The sequence below is a fragment of the Octopus bimaculoides genome, chromosome 11 (genome assembly GCF_046866305.1).
Source record: "Octopus bimaculoides isolate indiv1 chromosome 11, ASM4686630v1, whole genome shotgun sequence".
NCBI classification, from domain to species: Eukaryota; Metazoa; Mollusca; class Cephalopoda; order Octopoda; family Octopodidae; genus Octopus; species Octopus bimaculoides.
This window is the reverse complement of record NC_142938.1, coordinates 36,145,538-36,172,616: the sequence shown is the minus strand read 5'-3', so window position 1 is coordinate 36,172,616 and position 27,079 is coordinate 36,145,538. Positions and strand designations below refer to the sequence as shown.

Here is a 27,079-nt window from a genome sequence, read left to right as displayed (position 1 = left end):
TCCAATAACACTACTTATTCTATGTCCTCTCGTTTTTTCATGTTTTTCGTGTTTTTTCTTGCTTATTCATGTTTAAATTGACTATGTATATATATATATATATATATATATATTATCATCATCATCATCGTTTAATGTCCGCTTTCCATGCTAGCATGGGTTGGACGATTTGACTGAGGACTGGTGAACCAGATGGCTACACCAGGCTCCAATCTGATTTGGCAGAGTTTCTACAGCTGGATGCCCTTCCTAATGCCAACCACTCTGAGAGTGTAGTGGGTGCTTTTACGTGCCACCGGCACGAAGGCCAGTTGGGTGGTATTGGCAATGGCCACACTCAAAATGGTGTCCAATGAGGAAGGTACACATAAGTGGGCTGGCTACACTCCTGGAGGAGACCTTGGATTTAGGTCTCATTTGGCTTGCCGGGTCTTCTCATGCACAGCGTATTTCCAAAGGTCTCGGTCAGAAGTCATCGCCTCAGTGAGGCCCAATGTTCGAAGGTCGTGCCTCACCACCTTATCCCAGGTCTTCCTGGGCCTACCACTTCCACAGGTTCCCTTAACTGCTAAGGAGTGGCACTTTTTCACACAGCTATCATCATCCATTTTCGCCACATGACCATACCAGTGCAATCGTCTTTCTTGCACACCACGACTGATGCTTCTTAGGTTCAACTTTTCTCTCAAGGTACTTACGCTCTGTCTAGTATGCACACTGACATTACACATCCATCGGAGCATACTGGCTTCATTCCTTGCGAGCCTACGCATGTCTTCAACAGTATGGCTGTTCATACACATGCGTCATGTAGTCTGCCTGAGAGAGAGACCCTTTGTCACCAGCAGAGATAAGAGCTCTCTGAACTTTGCCCAGGCTATTCTTATTCTAGCAGCTACACTTTCAGCGTACCCTCCCCCACTACTAACTTGGTCACCTAGATAGCGGAAGCTATCAACTATGTCTAGTTTTTCTCCCTGGAATGTGGCAGAAGTTGTTTTCTGCACATTCACAGTGTTTATTGCTCCTGAACATCTACTACATACAAAAACTAACTTCCTAGTTAACCTTCCTTTGATATTGCTGCACCTCTTATGTGTCCATAGCTTGCACTGGGTGCATCTTAGAGAGTTTCTGCCTACACCTTTTCTACAGATCGAGCAGGGCCATCTACCTGAAGTGGTTTGTGTTTTGTCTATCTTCCTACTTATTAGGACTTTGGCTTTAGCTAGGTTGACTCTAAGGCCCTGAAGAACATCAACAAACTTTTTGATTTCAAATCAACACTAAATGATATAAATAGTAACATTCAATTTACCATGGAATTTAATAAAGAACAGCTCCCATTTTTAGACATTATGATAAAAATAGTCAACAATCAAATTATAACTGACATCTATTGTAAACCAATTGATTCAAAACAATATCTCCTCTTTAGCTCATGCCACCCGAAACACATCAAAATAAATATCCCTTTCAATTTGGCAAAAAGGATTTGCACTATAGTGTCTGATAGAACTACTTGGGACCTTCGTCTTCAAGACCTCAAAACAATGCTTACTGAAAGACAATATCCACCCTCACATATGGACGAGGGAATTAAATGTGCAAAAAAAAAATCAGTCGTTACAAACACTAAGAACAGCAAAACATAACACCACAACTCATCTCAAAACACTAATATTTATATCAACACACAACCCCAGAAACAGTGAGGCATTCAACACTATTGTGCAAAATCTCCCTTTACTAACTAGAGATCCAAAAATGAACAACATCCTGAAAACACAAACTCATCAAATGCAAAAAGCAACACAAATCACTAAAGAGACTGCTATCAAATGCAAAGCTTTACAAAACAACCACAAAACCAACGGTTAAAAAATGTGTATGCCCAAACTGTGGAACCTGCCCCAACTTACTTGAAGGCTCAGATTTCCTTTTCAAACAAGGACAGAGGTTCACAATTAAAACTAGTTTCACTTGTGCCTCTGAGAACCTAATTTATGTAATAACCTGCTCGGGTTGTGGACATAACTATATTGGACAGACAAGTATGACCTTGAGACGGAGAACCACTCTACATAAAGAGCAAATCCGTTTCCCGCAATACAGGCAAATTCCTCTCAGTGAACATATAGAAAAATGTGCAGATAACATCAAACCAAATTTCACAGTATTCCCCTTCTGCCTGTGCAAAGATACAATTTCTTCACAAGAACGTTTAAATAAATAAACTTTTTTCATTGAAAAATACAGAGCACGTCTTAATATGCACGCATAACCAACTTTTATCTTTTTACATATTTTAATTCACGATTACATCACTACATAAATCCCCTCACTAAACAAGTTTTTCAAAACCTTTTTTTGTGTGTATATCATCATCATCATCCTCATCATCATTTAACGTCCGCTTTCCATGCTAGCATGGGTTGGACGGAGGACTGGCAAGCCAGAAGGCTGCACCAGGCTCCAATCTGATCTGGCAGAGTTTCTACAGCTGGATGCCCTTCCTAACACCAACCACTCCGAGATTGTAGTGGGTGCTTTTACATGCCACCGGCACAAGGGCCAGTCACACGGTACTGGCAACGGCCACACTTAAAAAGGTGTTTTTTACGTGCCACCTGCACGGGAGCCAGTCCAGCGGCACTGGCAACGACCTCACTCGAATGATTTTCTAACGTGCCACCAGCACAAGTGCTAGAAGGCAACTCTGGTGACGATTACGCTCTAATGGTGCTAATTACGGGCCACTAGCACGGAAGCCAGACAGCTGCTCTGGCAATGAACATGCTCGACAGTGCTGTTAGTGCTCCACTGGCGCGGTGACCAGTCATTGAGTATGGTTCAATTTCGATTTTACTTGCCCCAACAGGTCTTCGCAAGCAGAATTTAGTGTCCAATGAAAGAGAAGTTGGCATGGGTGCCAGTCGTCAGATTCGTTTCGATTTCAATTTCAGATTTCAAATTCCAAATTCACTTGCCTCAACAGGTCTTCGCAAGCAGGGTTTTTAGTGTCCAATGAAGTAAAGATACGAATTAGTGAGCTGGCTACACTTCTGGCAGAAGTCACAGATTATGCTCTCACATGCCTTGCCGGGTCTTCTCACGTACTGCATATTTCCAAAGGTCCAAGTCACTGGTCATTGCCTCAGTGAGGCCTAATGTTCGAAGGTCGTGCTTCACCACCTTATCCCAGGTAATGATGCGAACTGCCAATAGAAACAGCAGGATGAACTATTTAGTGCTAAACTATTAAGCACAATTTGTGCGTAATTAACACTTCCGCGCATGCTTAATACAATAATGGTGATGTTCTTAACTGTTATATGGGAATGTAAACATGTCTGCAAATTGTTTTTGTTACATGTTATTCTGTGTTCTGAATACTTTTATTTTAAGAAATGTTGCTTACTGCAAGTTATGGATGATTCTTTTATGACTTCATTGCTTTCAGGCTTAGCTTAAAGTATTTTCGTGCCCGGCATCACAAAATGCATCTGAATAAACATTGCCAGACAGCAAATAGAGACTCGGACATTGCTTAGAAAATATTTTTCATTTTTAACCTCGTATATAGTACACACCAGGGATTTTGACTTTTAAATTTTGGGAAAAAAATTGCGTCAAGGATTTACGGTATATATATATAGACACACTGTTTGTTAAAGATTTCCCTTGACCAACTTGCAGTTATTTCAGTAAGCGGAACTTGTACAGGTATAATCATACATGTCTTTACTTCTCACATTGTAAATTTCAGCTTTTCACTAGTATTTGTTTGTCTTTTACAGCTGCTGAAGTGGACTAAGGTGCTATAATGGAGGCAGTTGAATGTAGATCAGTGATCAAGTTCTTATACTTGAAAGGTCATACACCAAAAGTGATTTTGATGAGATGAAAGAAGTTTATGGTGGTGATGCACCATCATATGATGTAGTCAAGCACTGGCATTGCCAATTCAAACATGGTCGAATATAGGTGGAAACTGCTCTTATTCCTGGACAACCATATTTCACCATTGATGACATCATTCATAAAGTGGAAGCTGCCATTTTGGAGGATCACTGCATAACTATTCAGTGACTAGCCTAAGAAATGAAGATAAGTGTAGGGTCCATGGAGAAAATCATTCACGACCATTTGCACATGTGGAAGTTGTCTGCATGATGGATTCCCTGGATGCTCACACCTTTTCATAAGCAGGAACAAATCACTTGCTCCCAGGCTCTTTTGACAGTGTGCCAAAAAAATGAGGAGGACTTTTTCAGCAGACTTATCACACAGGATGAAACATGGATCCATCACTATGATCCAATTGAAGCAATGGAAGCATGATAACTCACTACCTCCTAAGAAGGCTCGTGTCCAACCCTCAGTAGTCTTTTGGGACCAGCGCAGGGTAGTGATGATGGATTTTCTGGCAAAGGGCACCACTATTAACAGAGCATGTTATGCTTCTCTGCTGCAAAAATTGCAGGATGCCATCAAAGCAGAGAGGCATGGCATGCTGACCAAAGGAGTCTGCCTTGTCAAAGACAATGCCCCAGTTCACAGTGTGCATGTTGCTCAGATAAAAACACACTCCTGTGGCTATGAAATCGTTCCTCATCCCCCTTACTCTCTCGACCTCGCATCATCAGACTTCCACTTCTTTCCAACCATTAATTTATTTTTGAATGGGAAGCACTTTTCATATGATGATGAATTTATTTCTGAGGTACAGTCTTGGCTCCAGATGCAACCTACTGACTGCTACAAATGAGGTTTTCACAACTGCATAAAGTGATGGGAGAAGTGTGTCACTTTTGGTGGTGGCTATGTAGAGGACTGATAATTATGCCAAGTTTCATTTATCCCAGTCCTTAGGAAGTGGGTCAGGGGAAATCTTTAATGAACACCCCTCCTATATATGTGTATATGTTTATATGCTTGTATGTTTGTGTGTGTGTGTGTGTGTATATATATATATATATATATATATATACACACACACATATATGTGTGTGTGTGTTCATGAGAGTTCATATTTTCCTTCATCTTCATGTGTGTTCATTGATTGTAAATAAAATTCCATTCATACTGTATCATTTGTTTCCAGCTTTCTATATAATCATATCTGGATTATTTGTCATTTGATAGATGGGGTGGTTATTACCTACTTGGAAAGATGTAAGGTTGGCACCATCAAGGGCATCAGGCCATAGAAGTTTTTCCCAAACATACCATCATCTAATCCATAGAACAGTAGACATTAAAACGATGGTGATGGTTTGATTGTCAAAGCATTTTTTTTGCTTGTTCAATTTATAATGTTTTACCTGTGTAAGATCTTATTTCATATATGGATCTGATTTATATACATGTATATTCATATATATATATACATTTTTTTTTTGTTTACTATTTCAGATATTGAGTTGTTTTTCAAGATAACAGGCCTAAAATATACATGTATGTCTTGAACGCCATGGAGCTTGCTCACAGTCTCCTGCTGAATGAGGAAGCATTCAAAAAAATTCAGGAGTCAAAAAGGCCAGTATTTGTTTTTGAATGGCTGCGATTCTTAGACAAAGTTCTTGGTGCTGCACAAAAGGTAAGTTACTTATGTTAATTTTAATTAGTAGTATTTTTCTAATATTTAATATTCAGAGCTGAAGAATTAGTAGAAACTATATCATCATATCTAGTCCTTTGGTATTTTGGAGCTCAGTGGTTTTTCACATTATTTAATATTGGTGAATTTGGCACAAATATTAAAACTCCAACTAGATGCCCAAGCCAAATGGAGGTTAACTTTGTTTTTCATTTCTTTGAGCTTATTTCATTTTGCATGATCAAGATACTCATTCCAAAATTATTTCTAATTATTTTATTTTGAAATGTTTGAATAGAAGCTGTAACCTGTAACATTTTTCTGATCCATCTTAAGGACAATCAGGTGAGACCGGTACTGTTATTGTTCAGTTTGGATTGTTGCGGGTTAGTGTGTGGTGTGCAGATTTTGAGTAAATTATTTAGTACGGGATTTGAGAAATGAAACTTGGCATATGTAATAAGAAGGGTGGCTGCAGGTGTTTTGAGTCATCATATAGTAATAACTTTTTCTCGAGGAATACTGCTTTGAAAAGGAGGGATTAAGTACTTGATACAAGATTTGAGAATTAAGACAAAGAGGGTAGTGAGAAGAGTAACGGTAGGTAATTCAAATGGATTTAGTTGGAAGTAGCATTAAGTTAGCAATATCAGATGATTGGAAGCCATTGTAAGAAAGATGAGGGAAAAAATGTTGGGATAAAGAATTGGTAAGTGAAAACTAGCTTTTAAGAGAGGTGATTTGTTTTTGAATGTAGTATAGAATGTAAGTGTGTAGCAGGGATTGAGAATGTAGTATGATTAAATTTATGTAAAGTTACACTTGTGTATATTATGGAATAGTAATTATGAGCAATGGAATCCTGGGAAATATTCCTCTTGTGTATAATGTACTCTTTATGGAAAATTTATTATAATTGCTGTATAAAATAAACTGTCCAAGTTCAGGTATCTTAAACAAAGCAAAAAAAAAAAAAAAAATTCAGATGTTATTTTTGAACTTTACCTATGTAGACCATAAATATGTGCATGATATAAAACATCTTTCTTTTTTTAATGAAAGAAAGCGTGAATATGGTAGCTGTGTTTTGTCAGGAAAAAAAATTTAAGTAAATGTATTTTGATCATGTATGAGATATTTCCAGTAAATTGCTAAAAATAGTATTCTACTGACTTACTAAAATTGCTGATAGTTGAAACTGATTTCAGAGGCTAAGATGATTTACACTGGTATATAGTATTTGATCTTATCACAGAGGCACTCTTGAATATTACACCTTTATTTGTATGTAAAATTTCAGTTCCTTTATTTGTTGGTTAGCTTTGAAAGCAGGAGATCCATCTAGATCTTATTACTCAATGGCACTAGCCTGCCTATTCTCCCCCCCCCCCCCCACACACACACAACATTCAAATACAAATATGCATAACATACACATACACACAATATACATATACACACACAAATGAAAGATTTAGTAAATCTGTTTTCACATGCATGGTAGAATCTGCAAACATCATGAATTCTGATACTTTTTGACTAAAAAAAAATTGGGTTGGTGAAAATGTCCATTTGGATTTTTTATGCAAAAATGAGATACAAGTTTTAAATGCAAAGTGGTTTATTCGAGCAGTGATATAATGACTGTTTTATTCCAATATCTTCTGTCATCTTGTGGGCAGATCCATTATTCCCTGCTCAAAGAATTTTGTGTCTTTACTAGTGAAAAACTCTTCCAGGTAAGTTTTTGCATCCTCTTCAGATCTGAAGGCTTATCCATTTAATGAATTTTGAAGAGACTCAAACAGGTGGAAATCTGAAGGTGCAAGGGCAGGTGTATATAGAGGGTGCAGTAAAACTTCCCAGCCAAGCCCCAGTAAGTTCCTCCATGTCTGCAAAGAAGTGTGCAGTCTGGTTTGGCATGATGAAAGACAATGCCTTTACAATTAGCAAGTGCTGGATACTTCTGGTGGATTACTGCATTAATTTGTCCAGCTAGTCATGGTACACATTTGGATTGATGTTCCTGTCCATGAGAAGAAGCTCATTATAGACAACATCCTTCTGATCCCACCAAATTGAAGTCATAACTTTCTTCAAGCGAAGTCCTGCTTTGACAGTTGTTTATGGTGGATTGTTGTGCTTTCTCCATTATCGTTTTCACTCCACATTGTTCCAGATGTTTCATTTTCTTTGCCTGTCACCACTCCTTTAAAAAAGAAAATGATAATTTTCTCCACATTTCTATAATGAATTACAGTTGAAAATCCATTGGCCGAGGTTAGCCTCATTCAATTGATGTGAAACCCAAACAGTGAGGCTAAAGATGTAAACCAAGTTGATGCAGAGGGTTTTCAACACTTGATTTGGATATTTGAAGAATATTTGCAATCATCCTGGTTTTATAACGGAGGATGGTGTCACTATCTCCTTCATTTTGTCACTGTTAATCTCAGCTGGCTGACCAGAACAAGGTGTATTTTGAGCCAAGAAATATCCTGATTGAAATCTTGGAAAATGCCTCTGGTACACACTTTTTGTAACAGCACCCTCTCCATACATGTTTGTTTTGGTTCTCCATTTTCAGTGTGATCTGAAGCTCACAAAATACAGCCTTTCTCATTGAAAGTTGGTGTCAAATTCCATTGAAGTATCGAGTATGTAACGAGTGTGCATGCACAAGGGTCAGACTGAAGTTAGCTACTTATTAGAGTGCTTGAATTTAGTGTTGGCAAAACTGAACAATCTAACCCAATATTTTATTCTTGATATGGGATAATTTTATACCAGCTTCTCAGGAAGTTTTGTGACAATCTGTATGACTTCAGTGACATACAGGTCAGCTTTACTTGGACTTTAGCTACTATTCCTTTATTTCCTTTAACATTAACTTATTTTGATGATGAATTTTGCATCTCCCTTAAATTAATCTTGAATCTTGAACACAAAATGATTTATTCACCTAGCCATGGGGAATGTAAATATCTTATGAGGAAGTAGGACAAGAAAAAATGTTTCTGTGTTGACATAATTTTGGCATCTGCATATTGTTTGAAAAAATAATTACATGGGATGTTCATTTTATTTTCTAACAACTCAATCGTGAAGTGAAATAGTTTCTGACCTATATATATATTTTTTTTATTCACAAACATTGTTATCCATCTATTGGGTTGGCAACTAAGTTCCCGCCTTTTTTTTTTAATTAAAATTTTTTTAAAGGTTTAATAAAAAATAACAACTAATTAATGAATAATGTATTCACTCTTGTTGTTTACAACTTCTTCCCAATGTTCAACAAGATTTTCAATACCTTGTTGGTAGAAATCACCTGATTTCGACTCAAAAAATTTATATAACCAAGCTCTCAATTCTGCATCAGTATTGAATGAAACTCTATGCATAGCATTTGAAAGAGGTGGAAATCCGTTGGTGCCAAATCAGGAGAGTAACGGCAGATGTGGCAGCACTTCCCAGTCATGCGTTTGAATGGCTTCCTAGGTCATATTGGCAATACGAGGGCAGGCGTTGTTGTGCAGCAGAAGAACTCTATGCTGCCGATTAAGTCTTTTCTTTTGAATAGCCGTGTTGAGTTGTTCCATCTGTTGAACATAGTTCTGCATTGACCGTTTGGTTCCGTTCAAGCAATTTGTAATGGATAATCCCTTCCCAGTCCCACCATATGCATATCGTTTTACGCGGATGAAGATCTTGTTTCACGTGCGGTGTTGCTTGTTTACCAGGGCTAAGCCATTCCTTACACTGCTTCATATTGATGTACAGGCACCATTTTTCATCGCCAGTAACGATTTGGTAAAGAAATCGTTGCTTGTGTCCATGAGTTGAGTGGTGACGAGCAAGCAAACCAGCGGAGATTGTGGCTCATTGATTTTTGTTGTTGTCACTTCATGCATGCAGAACCCACGCTCCATACTTCTGAACCTTTCCCATTGAGTGAAGATGCTTCTCTATAGCAGTGTAGGAGCATTCCATTTTCTCTGCCAGTTCCCTTGTCGTTTGACGAGAATTTTCGTGCAAAAGTTGGCTTAAAAACTCTTCAGCAGACTCAACTGGATGACCAGAACAAGGTGCCTCTTTGAGTTCAAAATTTCCATTTTTGAACTTAGCATTAAATATTGAAAAATAACATGACTCAGTATGCAGAAGAATTTGGCATTTCCTTTTATCAAATCTTAGAATAAATTTGTAATGTATGTTACTCTAAATTGTGGGTGTCTAGTTCTGGTTATCTAATGGGAGTAGTTTGTGCTGTGATATAAAATTGTTGATTAGTCATGAAGAATTAATGGAGGCAGTATACATTATTTCTCTGTAGCTGGACATTACAGTTGGTGAGTAGAGCTAGGGACTACCAAGTAGGTAGTTATGTAAGTCTACAGAACAAAAATAGCTACCTAAAGTTAGAGTTGTATTTAAACTGGAACAAGGACAATAGAGACCTATGTTGGCATGAATTCTGAACAGATGTTGAAACTATTTTAAAATAGACTTTGCCTTTGCATTATGGTATATGCTGCTTTATAGACATGTGTATACGTACACACATCCCCCCCACACACACATTCACACATAAATATTTGTACATTATGTGTGTACATACATATGTATGTGTATACATGTATGTGCACATAGACACAAGTAGGAATAGATGAGTTTAGTGTGCAACATCCAGGTTTTGGCTCTTATTGGTAATCACATTTAACTCCCACTGTTGCTTGATCTCACAGGATCCTGTGCAGATTGAGTAGAGCTGCAATGTAATACAAACATCACATCAGTAATGAGTGAAAAGATCATAGGCTTGTATTTATTTGGTATTCCTTTATTACATCTGTTACATATGTTTCAGTATTTGTTAATAAATGATGTACATCTGTAGATATACCCAATAAGTGCAGCATTCATAACCAAGACCAAACACTTCCTCAGACAGGTGAGAAATACAAGTTAATGTGTGTATGTGTAATATATATATATATATATATATATATATATATATATATATATATATATATATATATATACATATATACACTAGCAGCTAAGCCCGGTTTCATCCAGTCTGTTTGGAGGATGTGGCTGCGATCATTTTCGGTTAGGCATAATCTATAGCAGCATTTTTCAACCTTATCATTTCGGGTCCCCTGGTTCGATTGGAGCCTCCAGCTGTATGAAAATTTCTTGACCCCCCCCCCCCCCCCCCACACCGGTCAGAAAACAGCTTCAGGAGTTGTGAAGAAAGAATTTGTACGTAGTCTGTTTCTGAGAGCTATTCTATTGGACCTTTGTCTAATCACATCTTTTAAGGTATACACACATACATAGAAAATGTGAGGTCATGGTAGAAAATTTTTACGATAGTTGATTTATGGAAAGGAGTCATACCCAATGACTGGTGTAGCAGCACCATAGTCAACTGCTACAAAGGTAAAGGTGACGCTTTAGATACAAATAATTACAGAGGCATCAAGCTGTTAGATCAGGTTATGAAAGTTACGGAGAGGGTTATAGCCCAACTAATTAGGGAGCGAATCAAGTTAGATGAGATGCAGTTTGGGTTCGTGCCAGGTAAAAGCACCACTGATGCCATATTTCTAGTAAGACAGCTGCAGGAGAAATACCTAGCCAAGGATAAACCTCTGTACCTGGCCTTCGTTGACATGGAGAAAGCCTTTGACAGGGTCCCCCGATCCCTTATTTGGTGGTCAATGAGGAAACTTGGGATAGAAGAATGGTTAGTGAGAGCTGTGCGAGCCATGTACAGAGATGCTGTCAGTAAGGTGAGGGTTGGAAATGAGTACAGTAATGAATTCCAGGTAGAGGTAGGGGTCCACCAAGGTTCCGTCCTCAGCCCCCTCCTATTTATCATAGTCCTCCAGGCGATCACAGAGGAATTCAAGACAGGTTGCCCTTGGGAGCTCCTCTATGCTGATGACCTTGCTCTAATTGCGGAGTCACTATCAGAACTAGAGAAGTTTCAGGTGTGGAAGCAAGGACTAGAATCGAAGGGCCTTAGAGTCAACCTAGCAGAAACCAAAATCCTAATAAGTAGGAAGGTAGATAAAACATAAACCCCTTCAGGTAGATTGCCCTGCTCAGTATGTAGAAAAGGAGTAGGTAGTAACTCTATAAGATGTACCCGGTGCAAGCTATAGACGCATAAGAGGTACAGGAATATCAAAGGCAGGTTAACTAGGGTGTTAGTTTTTGTATGTGGCAGATGTTCAGGTGCAATTATCACTGTAAACAAACAGGAAACAACTTCTATCTCATTCCAGGGAGAAAAACTAGAGGTAGTCGATAGCTTCCGCTATCTGGGTGACCAAGTTAGTAGTGGGGGTGGGTGCGCTGAAAGTGTAGTTGCTAGAATAAGAATAGCCTGGGCAAAGTTTAGAGAGCTCTTACCTCTGCTGGCGACAAAGGGACTCTCACTCAGAGTAAAAGGCAGACTGTATGATGCATGTGTACGAACAGCCATGCTACATGGCAGTGAAACATGGGCTGTGACTGCTGAGGACATGCGTAAGCTCGCAAGGAATGAAGCCAGTATGCTCCGTTGGATGTGTAATGTCAGTGTGCATACCTGTCAGAGTGTAAGTATCTTGAGAGAAAAGCTGAACATAAGAAGCATCAGTTGTGGTGAGCAAGAGAGACGATTGCGCTGGTATGGACATGTGGTGAGAATGGATGAGGATAGCTGCGTGAAAAAGTGCCACACCCTAACAGTTGAGGGAACCCGTGGAAGAGGTAGGCCCAGGAAGACCTGGGCTGAAGTGGTGAGGCAAGACCTTCGAACATTGGGCCTCACCGAGGCGATGACTACTGACCGAGACCTTTGGAAATGTGCTGTGCGTGAGAAGACCCGGCAAGCCAAGTGAGATCGTTGCCAGTGCCCATGGACTGGCTCTTGTGCGGGTGGCACATGGGATGCACTATTTTGAGCGTGGCTGTTGCCAGTACCGCCTGACTGGCCTTCATAGGATTTTCGAGCGAGATCGTTGCCAGTGTCCCTGGACTGGCTCTTGTGCGAGTGGCACATAAAAGACACCATTTTGAGCGTGGCCGTTGCCAGTACCGCCTGACTGGCCCTCGTGCAGGTGACACGTAAAAGCACCCACTATACTCTCTGATGATGATGATTATGTTAAATTTTTGAAATGCAAATATGTGAATGAAAATTAGTTCAGACCTCTACATGGTAGCTACACCTGGTAGAAATAGCAGCCAAATCTCCCTCAAGACACCCTACTGTCTTAATCCGACAATTCTGCATATTATGTAGTTTGAATGAGAAACTGTAACTAAAGATTAAGATTATTAACCCTACAAAAAAGGTGAAAGAAGAGAGACAGCATAGTGAAAGTTTTGGCTGACTGTCATCCTGTACTCCCCTTGTTGCTAGCGAAATGGTATATGCCGGCTGTGTGAGCAACTGGTTGTTTTAATGGCGGATCAAAGAGGGAAATTCCATTAGAAAAAGTTTTAATCGATTTTCTTGGTAAGTATGGGGCTAGGAAAAAAATTACAAACCGCATTCCAATCTATGCACCCATCTGCACGTGTGCCATTTTTCATGCAAATTCACCCAGCCGTTTGGCTGTGAACCTTAAGACAAAGAATACAACGATCACCCATGTCCAATTTATATTATAGATTAGTAAATTTTTTCCCTTCTTTCTATATTTGAATTTTGTTGCAATTACATTTTTATGATGGACACCTCTTACTATTTACAATTTAACTGTTTTGTAGGAAGAAGTAGAACCTGTTGCAAACTAAAATTACTGAATCAGTGTTAAAAACTACTTGTTCTGAGGAGTATAATGTCTGTATCAAAGTCTAAACTCATTAGCTTCTAGCCTGTATTTCATCACTTATTATTACAACCCTGAATTAGTATTATAAATATCATTTGATTTTGTCCAGAGCATAGAAATAAATGTATAATTATAGATATTTGTAGGGGCTGATGTGGGTCTATTTATCAGTTATTACTAAAGTTATCTGATCTCAGTGTGGGCATGAAGATAATTTAAACTGAAATAGCTGCAGAAGGAGAAATATACTTATGCAAGAGCGTGGGATGGGATATACTATATATACAATGAAGCAAATATTTACTGATTGAACAGAATTTATCATGCAACTATACTTCTTAAGCTTTCTTATAATGAGACATTGTTCTTATGTTAACTAATAAAGAAGTAAAAGTTATGAAATGAATTGGGGTGGGGAATGGGAGAGCAAGATAGCATGTGTGTGTGTGTGCACATAGACCCATCACTGATTTTGCTCATACTCTGCCTGCTAACAGAATGTTTTCTTTAACTTCTTTATACACTACAATGTTCATCAAGGAAGTTATCCACTTAAGAAAAAATACACTGTTTACTCTTGCTCTTCCTGCCACTTAATGCTTCTCATTTCATTCATCTGACAAATATTTTCCAAGTTCTAACAGGATGTCTACTCTTAAAAAGGTAAATGTCTAATTAATCTGGCATTTTACTTATCTCTCCAGTCCAGTATGTATGTATTGGGGTGGTTCTTAATTTTGGGCTTTTTGCTTGTTTATTTTATTTCTGATATCTTAAGGAAATAATGCTCTACCATATATATATATATATATATATATATTTGAAATTATTCCTTGGATGTATGTGTCCATATATTCTTGAAAATTTTGTTTCACTATAATTAGCTAAAATCCAAACTATTACATATTTATCTGTGTCATGTGTAATTGCTTGTGTGTATGTTTATACATTCACATACTTGTATCTATCTATATACAGGGGGAGAGAGAGAGAAAACACTATCATGATTTTAATTTTCATGTTGGTATGAGCAGACATGTTTGCAATACAGCATCTTTCCATGTGTTAATCGTCTATTATTTATAACCTAATGCTGTTAGATCCTGATTTTTTTAATTCATCATAATCTTTCTTGATCTCACTTTTTAAACAAATTCCTTTTATCATCAACTTATGTAAGCCAATGCAAGAGCCTCTATTTTCATTGTTGCTTGACCTAGTAGAAATAGCTGCCAATCTTTCCCACCCTATCATCTTGAAAAGGGACACTTTCAGTAATGTAGTCTTATCTGTCTATATATATATATACACACACATACTAGCAGAGATATCCGGTGTTGCTTGGGATTGGGATTACAATGGCATAGTTTGTATATATATATATATATATATATATATATATATATATATATATATATTACAGTTATGTTGAAACAGGTGATACGGGAAAGTGTAGCATTGATGACAAAACATTTGTGGAGTAAATAATGGGGTTAATTCGATTAAGTGACATGTCACGTGTCTGTTTGGAGTATTCCAGGCCCTAACCTGTCATGGAAAATTGGAGGTGGGGGCGTAGGTAATTTTTGAATGCACCGTAAAGCTGTTAGTGGATATACTCTCCTTTGCGATGGTTGGCGCTGCGTCTAAGATGACTCATCGTCTGAAGTTTTGACACCTCCTTTGGGTTTGTTGCCCTAAATCACTCATAAAGTAAATTTGGAGGAACTGTGGTTGTTTATTTGTTGGTAACAGGGAAGCAATGAGGTGATAGACTTGCCCTTGAACTTTGAACATTGGCGTAAATCCATGTTCAACCATCTCCTTAGATGCACCAAATGATATCATTTGAAATACAGGGTTGTATTGTCTGATATTGTTCAGAAAATCCTTTGACTGGATGGAAGTGCCTTCCAGAAGATCTATAAGAGGTTGAAGAGGAGCTGGAAGTGCTGGCATCTTGCCTTACTGCCTGAGCAGCACATGCCATAAGTTTCATTTGGAAATTTTAAAGCTTTGAAGAAATGACAATTTGAGTTTAGCACACCAATTTGGACAAAATTATTTTTATAAAAATGGGATGGATCATATCTGAAAGCAGCTCCAGCAGTTGTGAACAATGAATTTGTACATAGTCTGTTACTGAGAGCTGTTCTATGGGACCTCTGTCTAATCATGAAAACGTTTTAATGATTCAGCATTAGGTACTGCAGCATGCCTTTGCTGATCTTGAGACTCCATTTGATGTGCTGCTACATGCATTTGCTGATCTTTGGAAAGTCTCTCACTTCTGTCTTGAGACTCCATTTGATGTGCTACTGCATGTGTTTGTTGATGTTGGGAATGTTACATTCCCCTTCTCTCTTGAGACTTCATTTGACGTGCTGCAGCATGCATTTGCTGATCTTGGTAAAATCTCATCTCTTTCTGTATTGAGACTCCGTCTGACGTGCTGCAGTATGCCTTTGCTGAACTTGGGAAAGTCTCATCTCCCTTCTCTGTGGAGGAGCTAGTTGTGCTGGCAATCTTACCTTACCACCTGAGCAGCACATGCCATTAGTTTCATTTGGAAATATTAAAGCTTTGCAGAAATGAGTTTAGCACACCAATTTGGACAAAATTATCATTTTTATAAGAATGGGATGGATCATATCTGAAAGCAACTCCAAGAGTTCAATGATGAGAGGAGTGGATTGAGAACCAAACTCTGAATGCCTCCCTGTACACTAAACTCATCACTAACTATTACCTTACAAACAGCACTATTGTATATGGCCTGTACTGCTTTCACAAGCCATTCATCTATCTTTAGCTTCCTCAGAGACTACCATATCACAGAGTGAGATACTCTGTTGAAGGCTTTCTCCAACTCAACAAATGCCAGGTACAACTGCTTATTCTTAGCTAAATACTTCTCTCGCAGTTGCATGACTATGAAAATAGCATCAGTAGTGCTTCTCTTCGGCACAAAACCAAACTGCATTTCATCTAGCCTAATTTTGTTCCTAATTAATTGTTTATAACTCTTTCTGTAACTTTCCTGACCTGGTCCAGCAATTTGATGCCTCTATAATTACTTCTATCTAAAGCATCTTCTTTACTTTTGTAACAGCTGACTATAATGTTGCTACACCAGTCACCTGGGATTATGCCTTCTTCAATAACCTGATTAACTATACAGGTGACTAGATCGTATTCTACTCTACCAGATATTTTAAACAGCTCACCAGTGACTCCTGATGGACCAATGGCTTTCCTTGTCTTCATATCTTTAACTGCCTTGTCTATCATACTGTTGCCAACTAGGATAGGAGATTCCCTTTCTCCTATTCATTCACCACATTTAATAACCTTTCATAGAAGCTCTTCCATGCCTTTTTCTTTTCAGAATTACTAAGTATAACCAAATCATTCTCCATCCATACACACTTCTCTCCCACAACGTCTCAATTCTCTCTGACACAATATCTAGCAATCCAGAACACCTCAAGTCTCTGATCTTCATGCTGTAAGACATTGGCAAACCTCTGCCTTTCTGCTTCTGCCCTTTCTAGAGAAACCTCATGTCTAGCTTTCCTTTTAGCTATCTGATATGGCTACCCCTATTTTTCCATTCTGTCCAAACCTGTCTTTTCTCTTTTATGGATGGCCATGTCGATCTCACTGTTCCACTACCTTTTCATCCTCGGTCTGACAAGAGCCTTGATCCAACCTCAGATTTGGTCTGTCATTTTCAGATTATCCTGTAAGAACTTCCAGTTGCTCTTTATGTCATATGTCTCTGTCTGTTCCTTCTAATAAATAAATGATAAATAAATTTATTAATCCAATTTACGTTGAATATTTTTTTTATTGATTACAATGAGTAAAGATTACAAAACAAATTTTTTTCAAAAATTGCATAGAAAAATTGGATTGAGCCCTTTGGCAGCTTGGTTGATTTGGGCAAGTTGGCAGGACATCAAAAAATAAATAGGTCAGTAATTATAAAACAAAAAAAAGGAAAAAAAAGAACATCTGTGTGGCACCTTGGGCAAGTCTTCTACTATAGCCTCGGGCTGACCAAAGCCTTGTGAGTGGATTTGGTAGATGGAAACTGAAAGAAACCTGTCGTGTATATATATGTGTGTGTTTGCGTGTCTATGTTTGTCCCCCCCAACATCGCTTGACAACTGATGTTAGTGTGTTTACATCCCCGTAACCTAGCAGTTCAGCAAAAGAAACTGATAGAATAAGTACTAGGCTTCCAAAGATTAAGTCCTGAGGTCGATTTGCTCGACTAAAGGTGGTGCTCCAGCATGGCCGCAGTCAAATGACTGAAACAAGTAAAAGAGTAAAAGAGAGTAAAGAGTATGTTAATACTGTTATAAATAAAGCTTTTTTGACAAATTGACAAAAGGGCGTTTCAAAATTCAAGTCAGCAATACCTCTAAATTTCTGTTCTTTGAGCTTCTGTAATCTCCTTTTCCATATCAAGCTTATGTCTCTGGGTCCTTCTAGCCCTAAGTCTGAAGTTGCTAACCATTAACCTTTGTTGAGTTGTACATTCTTCACCTAGGAAGAACTTTGCATTCATGAGCGTCCACCTGTCCCTGTTTCTGGTGAAAATGTAGTCAGTCTGGCTAGTGTGTCCACCAGACTAGTAAATGATCAAATGGCTGGCAAGTTTCCTGAAGTTGGTATTGCAAACCAGTAAGTCATTTGCTTCAAAAAACTTCAACAGCCTTATTCCCTCCTCAGTTCTAGAACCAAAACCATAATCTCCATGCATGCTATGAAATCCATCTGAGTGCTTTCCAATATGACCAGTGAAGTCTCCAGCCTTGATGGTAATGTTGGTGTTTTTCATTGTTGAGCTAATCTATGGAGGGATTCTTAGAAATGGTGCTTCTGAACATCTGCTGACATGTGGAGCATATGCAGAGATAAATGACACATTAAACAAGACTATTCTTAGCTTAATATTCCTATTGCACACCCTAACTCAGTCACCTTATCCACCCATTTCTCTGTCTGAAGTATACCTACACCCATCTCATAATTTTTATTTATGTTCCTTGCCCACAAGCAGTCTAGTAGAGGTTCACCTCTATCATTCCTTTTGCACACAGCACACATTTGCATGCTTCTGCCCAAGTATTTCAACAATCTCATCAGACCTACTTTTTATTGTGCCAATGTTTGTGGTAGCTCTAAGCTTGTGGACCTGGGAAGCATGTGAGGATGGTAGTTGGGGAGTGGGGATGTTTTTATTAAGCTACCAAGTAGTTTTTAACAATGCAGAAGGAGCTGAGCATGCCATGATAATATATACTTATAAATTATCAGTAGTAAATAATGTTTAGTGTCATCATAAAAAAACAAACTATGCCATAATTTGTCTCTTTGTGGACGTACTTTGATTAATCTACTACAATACACAGATACATATATAACTTCAGCAGTTTTTTTTTTTATACTACATATCTTTAAAGTAATCAAAACTCTGTCATGTGAATGATTGTTATCATGAGTTTAACAAACAATGGTATTATTTTTTAAACTTATTCTAAGTTTGTATTCTTTAGTATGTCAATCTTGTTAGGCCATCTTGCATAGATTTTTTGACAGTCTTGAGAGCAGAATGATTAATGTAGTTGATCTGAACTAGATTATTTCTAAAATGTATCTCTCTCTGAATCGATGGAATAAATCTTTTGCAAATATTCTATTACATGACCTTTTCTAAATTGCATTCCTCTCTTCCCTCTTCTGTCTTTTTTCTCCCTCTTTTATTCTTTCCTTACTCCCCTATTCTGTATCTTTTGCTTTCTGATTCTGCCTTTTGTCTTCCTCTTTCTCTCCTTTCTAGCTATCCTGTTCTTTTTATATTCTATTTCGTTTTTGTTACCTTTTTCCTTCTCCTCTTTGTCTCTTGTAGCCTTCTGTCTTTCACCTCTTTCTCTTTATTTTCTGACACTCTTTATCTTTTCTTTCTCTCCTTACTCTTTTTTACATAAACCTCAGTTCTCCTCTCTCAGTGCTTGCAGTATTATAAGAGTTGTATTTTATTACAAAATTGTGTGGCATAGACACAGAAAAATGTCTTTATTTATCACTATTAATTTTTTATATTTTCCAGTTATACAATGTTTTGTATATCAAGAAAATGAGGGATTTTGCTGTTTTGTATTGGTAATAAAAGGAAATAATTTCATTAGTGTAATTGATAATTTCATCTCTTTCCCCTCACAGGGATAATTTATGTCAAGTCTTTCTAAAATAGACAGGAAACATTCCAAATAAATCTATAGTAACTTCTGAAACATTAATTTTAGGTTATGTGATGTAAAAAAAAAAAAAAAGAACTATTGACAAATTTGTTTGTTCCATTTCATTCCTCAAATACATACTGATTTTCATTGTGTGGTAGAATTTAAAGCCAAATTTATTTTGTTGTCAATTAAATAATCTGAAATTAAGACCCTTTGTGAGGTACCTTGGCAATGTCTTCTACCTCAGATTGATGAATACCTTGAAGGTAGAATTTGGTAAACAGAAACTGTGTGAAAGCTTGTCATATATATCATTATCATTTAATGTCATAGGCATTACTGGATGGATATGGAGTTCACTTCGTAGCTATGTGCTTTTGAGTTCTATCTCATTGCATGGCATTTTGGGAAAATGCTTTCTACTATATCTCCAGGCTGACTAATGGCTTGTGACTGGAATTGGTAAACAGAAACTGTATGGAAGTCCATTGTGTGTGTGTGTATGCTTACAGTGTGTCTTTTTATGAAATTGTTTAACCAAGAAAAATAGTGACATTATGTTGACATTATCTATGTACAAATCATTCTCTATCTCTGTAATTTCAAAGACATGTTATAGAAATTCCCATACTTCAAAACAGGTAAAGGTTGGCAACAGGAAGAGCATCTGGCCATAAAACAATGCATCAATAACAAGTCTTTGACCAATGCTGGCATGGGAAATTGGATGTAAACCAAGTTAATGCATGTGTCTGTTGACAGAGTAGATCAGCAAAGGATGTAAACATTCACACTTTCTGAATAAAGTCTTTTGTGATACTTGTTTTGCACTGAACTACAAACATGCTTATGTCAGAAGGTAGTGGGTTCTTGTGTATAGTGAAATGTGGTGAACCAGTGATTGACCTGTACTCTATGATACTATTGTTCATCAATTGCAATAAATGCTAAGGTATTTTGTTTGGCACCTTAGTATTTCTGTGAACCTGTTGCTATTAGATAATAATAATAATAATAATAATTATTATTATTTTAAAGTGAACAACTATAATGAATTAGAGTGGGAAATACAGAGGTTATGAGCAATAGAAAAAGTGAACGTGAAAGCAATGGTTATTGGTGTACTTGGAAGCATCAGTACTTAACTACCAACATGGCTCAAAAAGATTGGAATGAATGTAAAGATGGAACACCTATAAAAAAATCATCATTGCTTGGAACTGCAAGAGTACTCTGCAGGATTCTTGAAGCATGATCAATAAACAAATGTCTCCTTAGTCTGCTGGCTGTGGGCAGCTGGCACTTTCCATCATACCCAGTAAAATAAAGTTGAGATTTTTCATGATATAATAATGATTTCAAATTTTGGCACAAGGCCAGCAATTTCAGGGGAGGGGGTAAGTTGATTACACCAACCTCAGTGTTTAACTGGTACTTATTTCATTGATCCCAAAAGGTTGAAAGACAATGTCAACCTCAGTGGAATTAGAATTCAGAACGTGAAGATGGATAAAATACCATTAAGAATTTTGCCCGGAATATTAACTATTCTGCCAGCTTGTTGCCTTGTGACATAATAATAACAATAATAATAATGGATTCTCCCGTCGAAGACAACATGAGTGTTCAGCTTCTGCTAAATGACTTGCACAAATGATTTGTTTATAGTGATCAAATGTCTGTCGTACATTAGCTCACTCCCTCCATCAAATCAACATTGCCTGAACAGGTGCATGGTGCACCAAGCATCAGGCGTTGAAATGATCACAGAGCAATGTGAGATGAAGTGTTTTGCTTAAGAACACAATGTCCAGTCTAGGAATTGGAAATCTAATCTCGTGACCATGAGTGCAACACCCTAACCACTAATAATAATAATCCTTTCTACTATAGGCACAAGGCCTGAAATTTTGGGAGAATTTTGGGTCAGTTACATTGACCCCAGTATTTCACTGGTACTTAATTTATCAACCCTGAAAGGATGAAAGGCGAAATCGACCTCGGTGAAATTTGAACTCAGAACATAACAACGGGCAAAATACTGTTAAGCATTTCAACCAGCATGCTAACGATTCTACCAGTTTGCCGCCTTAATAATAATAATAGTAACAATAATAATAATAATAATTATTATTATTATTATTATTATTATTATTATTATTATTATTATTCTGAGTTCAAATTCTGCCAAAGTAGACTTTTCCTTTCATCCTTTCGGGGTTGATAAATTGAGGGCCAGTGAAACACTGGGGTTGATGTAATTGACTAGTCCCCTCCCAAATTTTAGGCCTTGTGCCTATAGTAGAAAAAACTATTATCATTATTTTAACTCCACTTTTGTTGGAAGTCCTGGAGTCTTGTATGAATTGTGGGCTTGCTACAGTACCATGCTATCTATTATCAATTATTTAATTCTTTCCTGATGATTCTGGCTGTGCCAAGGAGACAAACTTTTTGTTGCAATCTTACTGGACACTATTTCTATTTCCTTTATATTCTTCTTAATAGCTTCTGATACTGTGCCCAAGACCCCAACAGTAATTGGCACTATCTTTTTTCATTTTTCACAGTCAAGCTATCTCTTACCAGACATTCTATTCCAATTTCTTTTATATTTCTCTTAATATCTTTAGATATTGTGTTGTTATTCTTCAATAGTTTTTTTTTTATCATATGCTTTCACTGCACTACCGAGCACAGCTCTGTGTGCCTTGGGTATTTACTGTGGTTTGTTTTGATGTTGTTATTTTCATTGTATTGAAAGTGCTTTGTATAGGATGTGTGCAGTGCCTAGTAATGCTATTTTCTGCATGATATGTATATTTATAAGTCTTAGTGTTTTGGTTATGTATTTGTATATTTTTTAATCATACCTAATGCACCTATTATTATAAAAGTTGGTTCAGTTTTTTAGGCTCCACATTCAGATTATCTCTATTAACAAATCTTTGTATTTTGAGAGTTTCTCCATTTCTTTTAGAGATACATTATCATCCGTTTGGACTGATACAAGTTTTATTAGAAGGCATTTTGTTCTTGATCTCTGACAACTATATCTGGTCTATTAGCCTTGATCTCTCTGTGTACTGACATATCCCAGATTATAGTTGCTTTGTCATTTTCTGAGACCTTTTCTAGGAAATGCCTACACCATCTTTTTTCTCTTTGTCATTCCATAGTGTTGGTACAGCTTCCAGTGTATATAGGTCCCAACTCTGTTATCAATATGGGTTCAAGGTTATAAATTGTAGGAAGGAATATAGTTGATTACTCTCTAGTAGAATGAAAGGCAAAATTAACTCAAGCTGGCTTTGAACTAAGAACATAAATGAATTTTAAGATAATTAAACACCACTAGAAATTTTATTGAGTATGATTCCAATTCTCCCATCTACTGTTCTTATGTGAATAATAACAACAATAATAATGATTTTTTTTTCCCCCACATAAATATAAAACATGATAGAGCAGTGATGGTAGCTTATCAAGCACCTTACCTGAAATTTGGTAAGGAAAGGGATATGAGAAATCATGACACGTTTTCCTTTTTAACATGTATTATTATAATGTATAATATAAATTGTATTATGTATAAACTTGTAATTCAGACTACATAACAATTATTATATGACTTGATCACACCAATTTATGTTAGAAAGAGCAGTGACTTTAGGAGTTAGTGTTTTGGCATCCAAACTGTGTGACCTGCCCAGTACAGTTGTAATTGCTTCAAAATTGTGTGGATGCTGAACAGTTCAGTATGAGAGAGTGCCTCTGTGTTATGAATCCTGACTTGCTATCCTAATGCCAAAACTTTTTCTCAGATGGGCAGTATAGTAGCAGTTCAGCTTCCTTGGATGTCATTGGCAGACAGTCCATAGAACAATGGGGTGAGAACTATGACTTAGTAAACCTTGATCGTTGTCTCTGCAGTGATGCTCTTCTGTCCCACCTATTCTTGTGAAGTCTTTTGAATGTGGCACTGTCCTTAGCAAGTTTGGTATTCATTTTCTCATTATTGATGGCAGTTAAGGAGAGCATACCTTCCAGATAGGTTAACTTGTCTACCGCATTCAGCTGTTATCCATTGATGATGGTTGGGTTCAACATATGTCTTTCTTGGAGCTGCCTGATGCATCACTTCAGTGTTTTTTGTACTGATTGTCAGGCTGAAATTTTTAGACATCAGAAAACTTCTCAACACTGTATTGCATATCAACCTTTGAGACAATGTTGAGAGCACAGTCTTTGGCATACAAAGTCATTGAAACTTTGGTTTTTGTTGAAAGACTCCTGAGATTTAAGCCTGAGCATCAGTGTGGTATCTACTGTAAAAACCCATGTAATTTGCGCACCTGTATAATTTACGCAGGTGATTTTCAGGATAAAAATTGTTACAAAAAGCTTTTACTAGTGTAAAATTTGCACCCAAAATTTTTCAGAATTGCCAATATGGCCAGGGGAAAAAGGTTTTCAATTTAGTTGTATTTAGCATAATTTCACTTACTTATGATTAGATTTTATGAAATTTTCATTAAATAAAAATAATTTAAAAGGTATCACATTGAAAGCTATTAAATTATGAAGTGTTTGTGTTATTTATAATAAACTTTATTTTACATTTCTTGCCCACAAGAGGTTATGTCCGATCTTTAGCATACTTCTGTATGTCTTCTCAAATCACAATCACAGGAAAAGTTTTTGATAATTCTTATCAACAAAAACAAAGCTGATAAATACACACAAGTATTGCAAAATAAGTTGAATTACCAATAAACACCAGCTTGGATGACACTTTACTCAACCGACAGAAGAATGTGACTGATCAAACTGATTATGTAAAAAGAATTCTGATTGGTCGAAAGCGTCTTCTTGTCTCAAGCTCTGATCTTCTGCCTATTCTTATCAGAGCCTTTGATACAGAGTATTGCAATTTTAATCCCTTTCACACTTACAAAATGTCAAGCAAACTTAAAAATTTATCATTACTGTTTTAGCTGGGCGACCAAATTGATAGTTTGTTAACCTGCTAAAATAAACATTAAAAATCAAAAGGAGAAAATAAACAGTTTTGCAACTTTAACTCAGTTTTTACTGAATAAGAGAGGTGCGAATTTTAAGAAGCTACTTGTCAGAATATACACATCTATGAGAAGACATAAACAAGAATAGCAAAAATCTACTACACCAAAAGAACTGCTAATACATACATTACAAGTGTTCTATGAAAAGAACATAAAATTGCTGCATAATTCAACATGAATGTGAAACAACATTAAACATCGTATAAGGTAAATGAAGGTTTCTGTAGTGATGCTGAGTCATATTCACTTAGTGAGTTTACGTGCGCAAGGATGAATTATGATGTTGTTGTTGTCGACATTAGATGTAGAAAGAGCTGATAGCGGTGATATTGGTGGTGAGGAATTTCATTGTGTCATAATGTGGAGAAAGCGAACAAATGCAAGCTAGACTCTCTAAGTGGAGAAAAACTGATCAATTGAAGGAAATTGCTGGGCTCCATAGCGATAGGTAGCAACTCCAATCAATGTAAAATATGGCCCGGACCGTGATTATCAGCATGACCGTCAAACTTCAAAAAGTTTGTAAAAACCTATTCTGACATTAAATGAGTTAACTTCTTGTATGTCATTTTTCAACAAAAGAAATTTCTAAAAAAATTCTGGAAACGATCTATTGATGTAATTTACGCACCCCCATCCCACTAAAATTCATTTTTATTTTTGTTTTTGTGAAAAAATGTGCATAAATTACATGGGTTTCTATGATAATTCCAATATTAATATTTGTATCTTTAAAAGGCATCTGTAAGCGTAACTGAAAATATGAGACTGAACAGGGTAGGAGCAAGGACATAAGCCTATTTCACTTTATTGGAGAGAGAGAATGGTTTTGATATCTTTGTTGCTTTGAAATCTGACCAGTATACCATCGTGTATCTATTGTGATGAATTTTTGGGGGGGATATCCACACTTTGCCATGATTCTTCAACATCTTTCTGTTGCCTGCAAATGAAAAGTAGGGTATTATATGATGTTTGCCACAAGTCTTATGGTATTCTTTGTGCTTGTTAAAATGAATGAAGGTTGTATCCTTGAAATCCTGAAGAACAATCACTTTCTTATAGTCTTATATAATCTCATTCTTGCTTTCACATTCTTATAGTTGTCAAGCAGAGAACTATTTGTCAATTTAGAACTATTTTGTCAATTTGCCCACACCCAAAACTCTTTAAGACCTGAGCACAAGATATCTAAGTGACAACTAAAATGCGTAAGAAATACTTGTTAATAGACAATCATGAGATATTCTTGTTTAGTTTTCTAGTTTTGGTCATTGACTAGTGGTCACACAAAGGGAGTGCTTTCAAAAGTTGGGTAAATCAATTTACTTTTATTTTTATCGAAAAACGAGTTTAGTTTCAGGACTTCTTACTTACAAGAAAACTTTGGACTGAATTGACAAGTAGTTGGCAACTATAAGATTGTGGAGGCAAGCTAGTTGTGGTCAAAAAGGAGAATTTGAGATGGTCTTTGTTGTTAGAGCAAAATGAAAGCAGACAGCAAATGTGGTTTTTATTTGCAACTGTGCTGCATGTAAAGTTACCTTACTTGAAGCGAGTGGTAGATAGTGGAGGTTCACAAAGTTAGTTAGAGATCCTTTTGTCAAAATCAGAAAACCAAGCTGGAATTTGGAATGAATTTGCAGAGTAAGCAGGCAGTGTAGGTATCTTTTACTTGCCTGGCAGTCATTTTACCTCTTGGTATGAATGTTGGATATTTAATAATTCAGGAGGCTGAAAGTTTAATTGACCTGTGCAAGATTTGACCACTGAGCTGCAACTAGCTGTCGAAAGGTATTTTATCCAACACTCTGCTACCTCCCACCTTCATCCACATATAATAATGAGTAATGTGTATTCATTCGCTATTGCAGTAAGAAATTGATATAAAAGTAGAAGACTATGAGACACTGTAAATTTTTCAATGTTTTCCAAATAACAATATTTTTGTAAAATTAGTATAATCTTTAATTACATTTCCATAAACCATTCAGTGTACCAGTAAAAAAAATGTTATTGGTAAAACTGCTGTCATCTGTGTCATCATATATCATTGTGTCCTATTTTTGATTGGTGGCTATTGGCCTTCACCTGGCTGTGAAAAGTTTTTTAATTTTTAATATCTTGAGTCTGAAGATGAATAATGTTTTAGCATTTATCACTTTGGAAATAATAAAGCCAGTTTTGATAGGTTAACATATATTTAAAAAATAGCAACTTTCAAACTTTCTTGGTTATTATAATATTTAAACGACTGAAATTATCTCTCACTCCATTTTCATCTCTTTCTCCCTCTTCCTT

The 27,079-nt window shown here is 36.8% G+C and overlaps 1 protein-coding gene across 1 annotated transcript in view; it reads left to right on the top strand.

Moving 5' to 3' along the window:
• The first annotated feature begins 5,412 nt into the window (after window positions 1-5,412).
• LOC149133253 (HEAT repeat-containing protein 5B-like) overlaps window positions 5,413-27,079 on the top strand; it is a 47,108-nt gene continuing 25,441 nt past the window's right edge. The window contains exon 1 of the mRNA XM_089359817.1: window positions 5,413-5,602. Coding sequence (XP_089215943.1) covers window positions 5,459-5,602 — 144 coding nt within the window. The 5' untranslated portion in view covers window positions 5,413-5,458. The remainder of the gene's footprint in view (window positions 5,603-27,079) is intronic.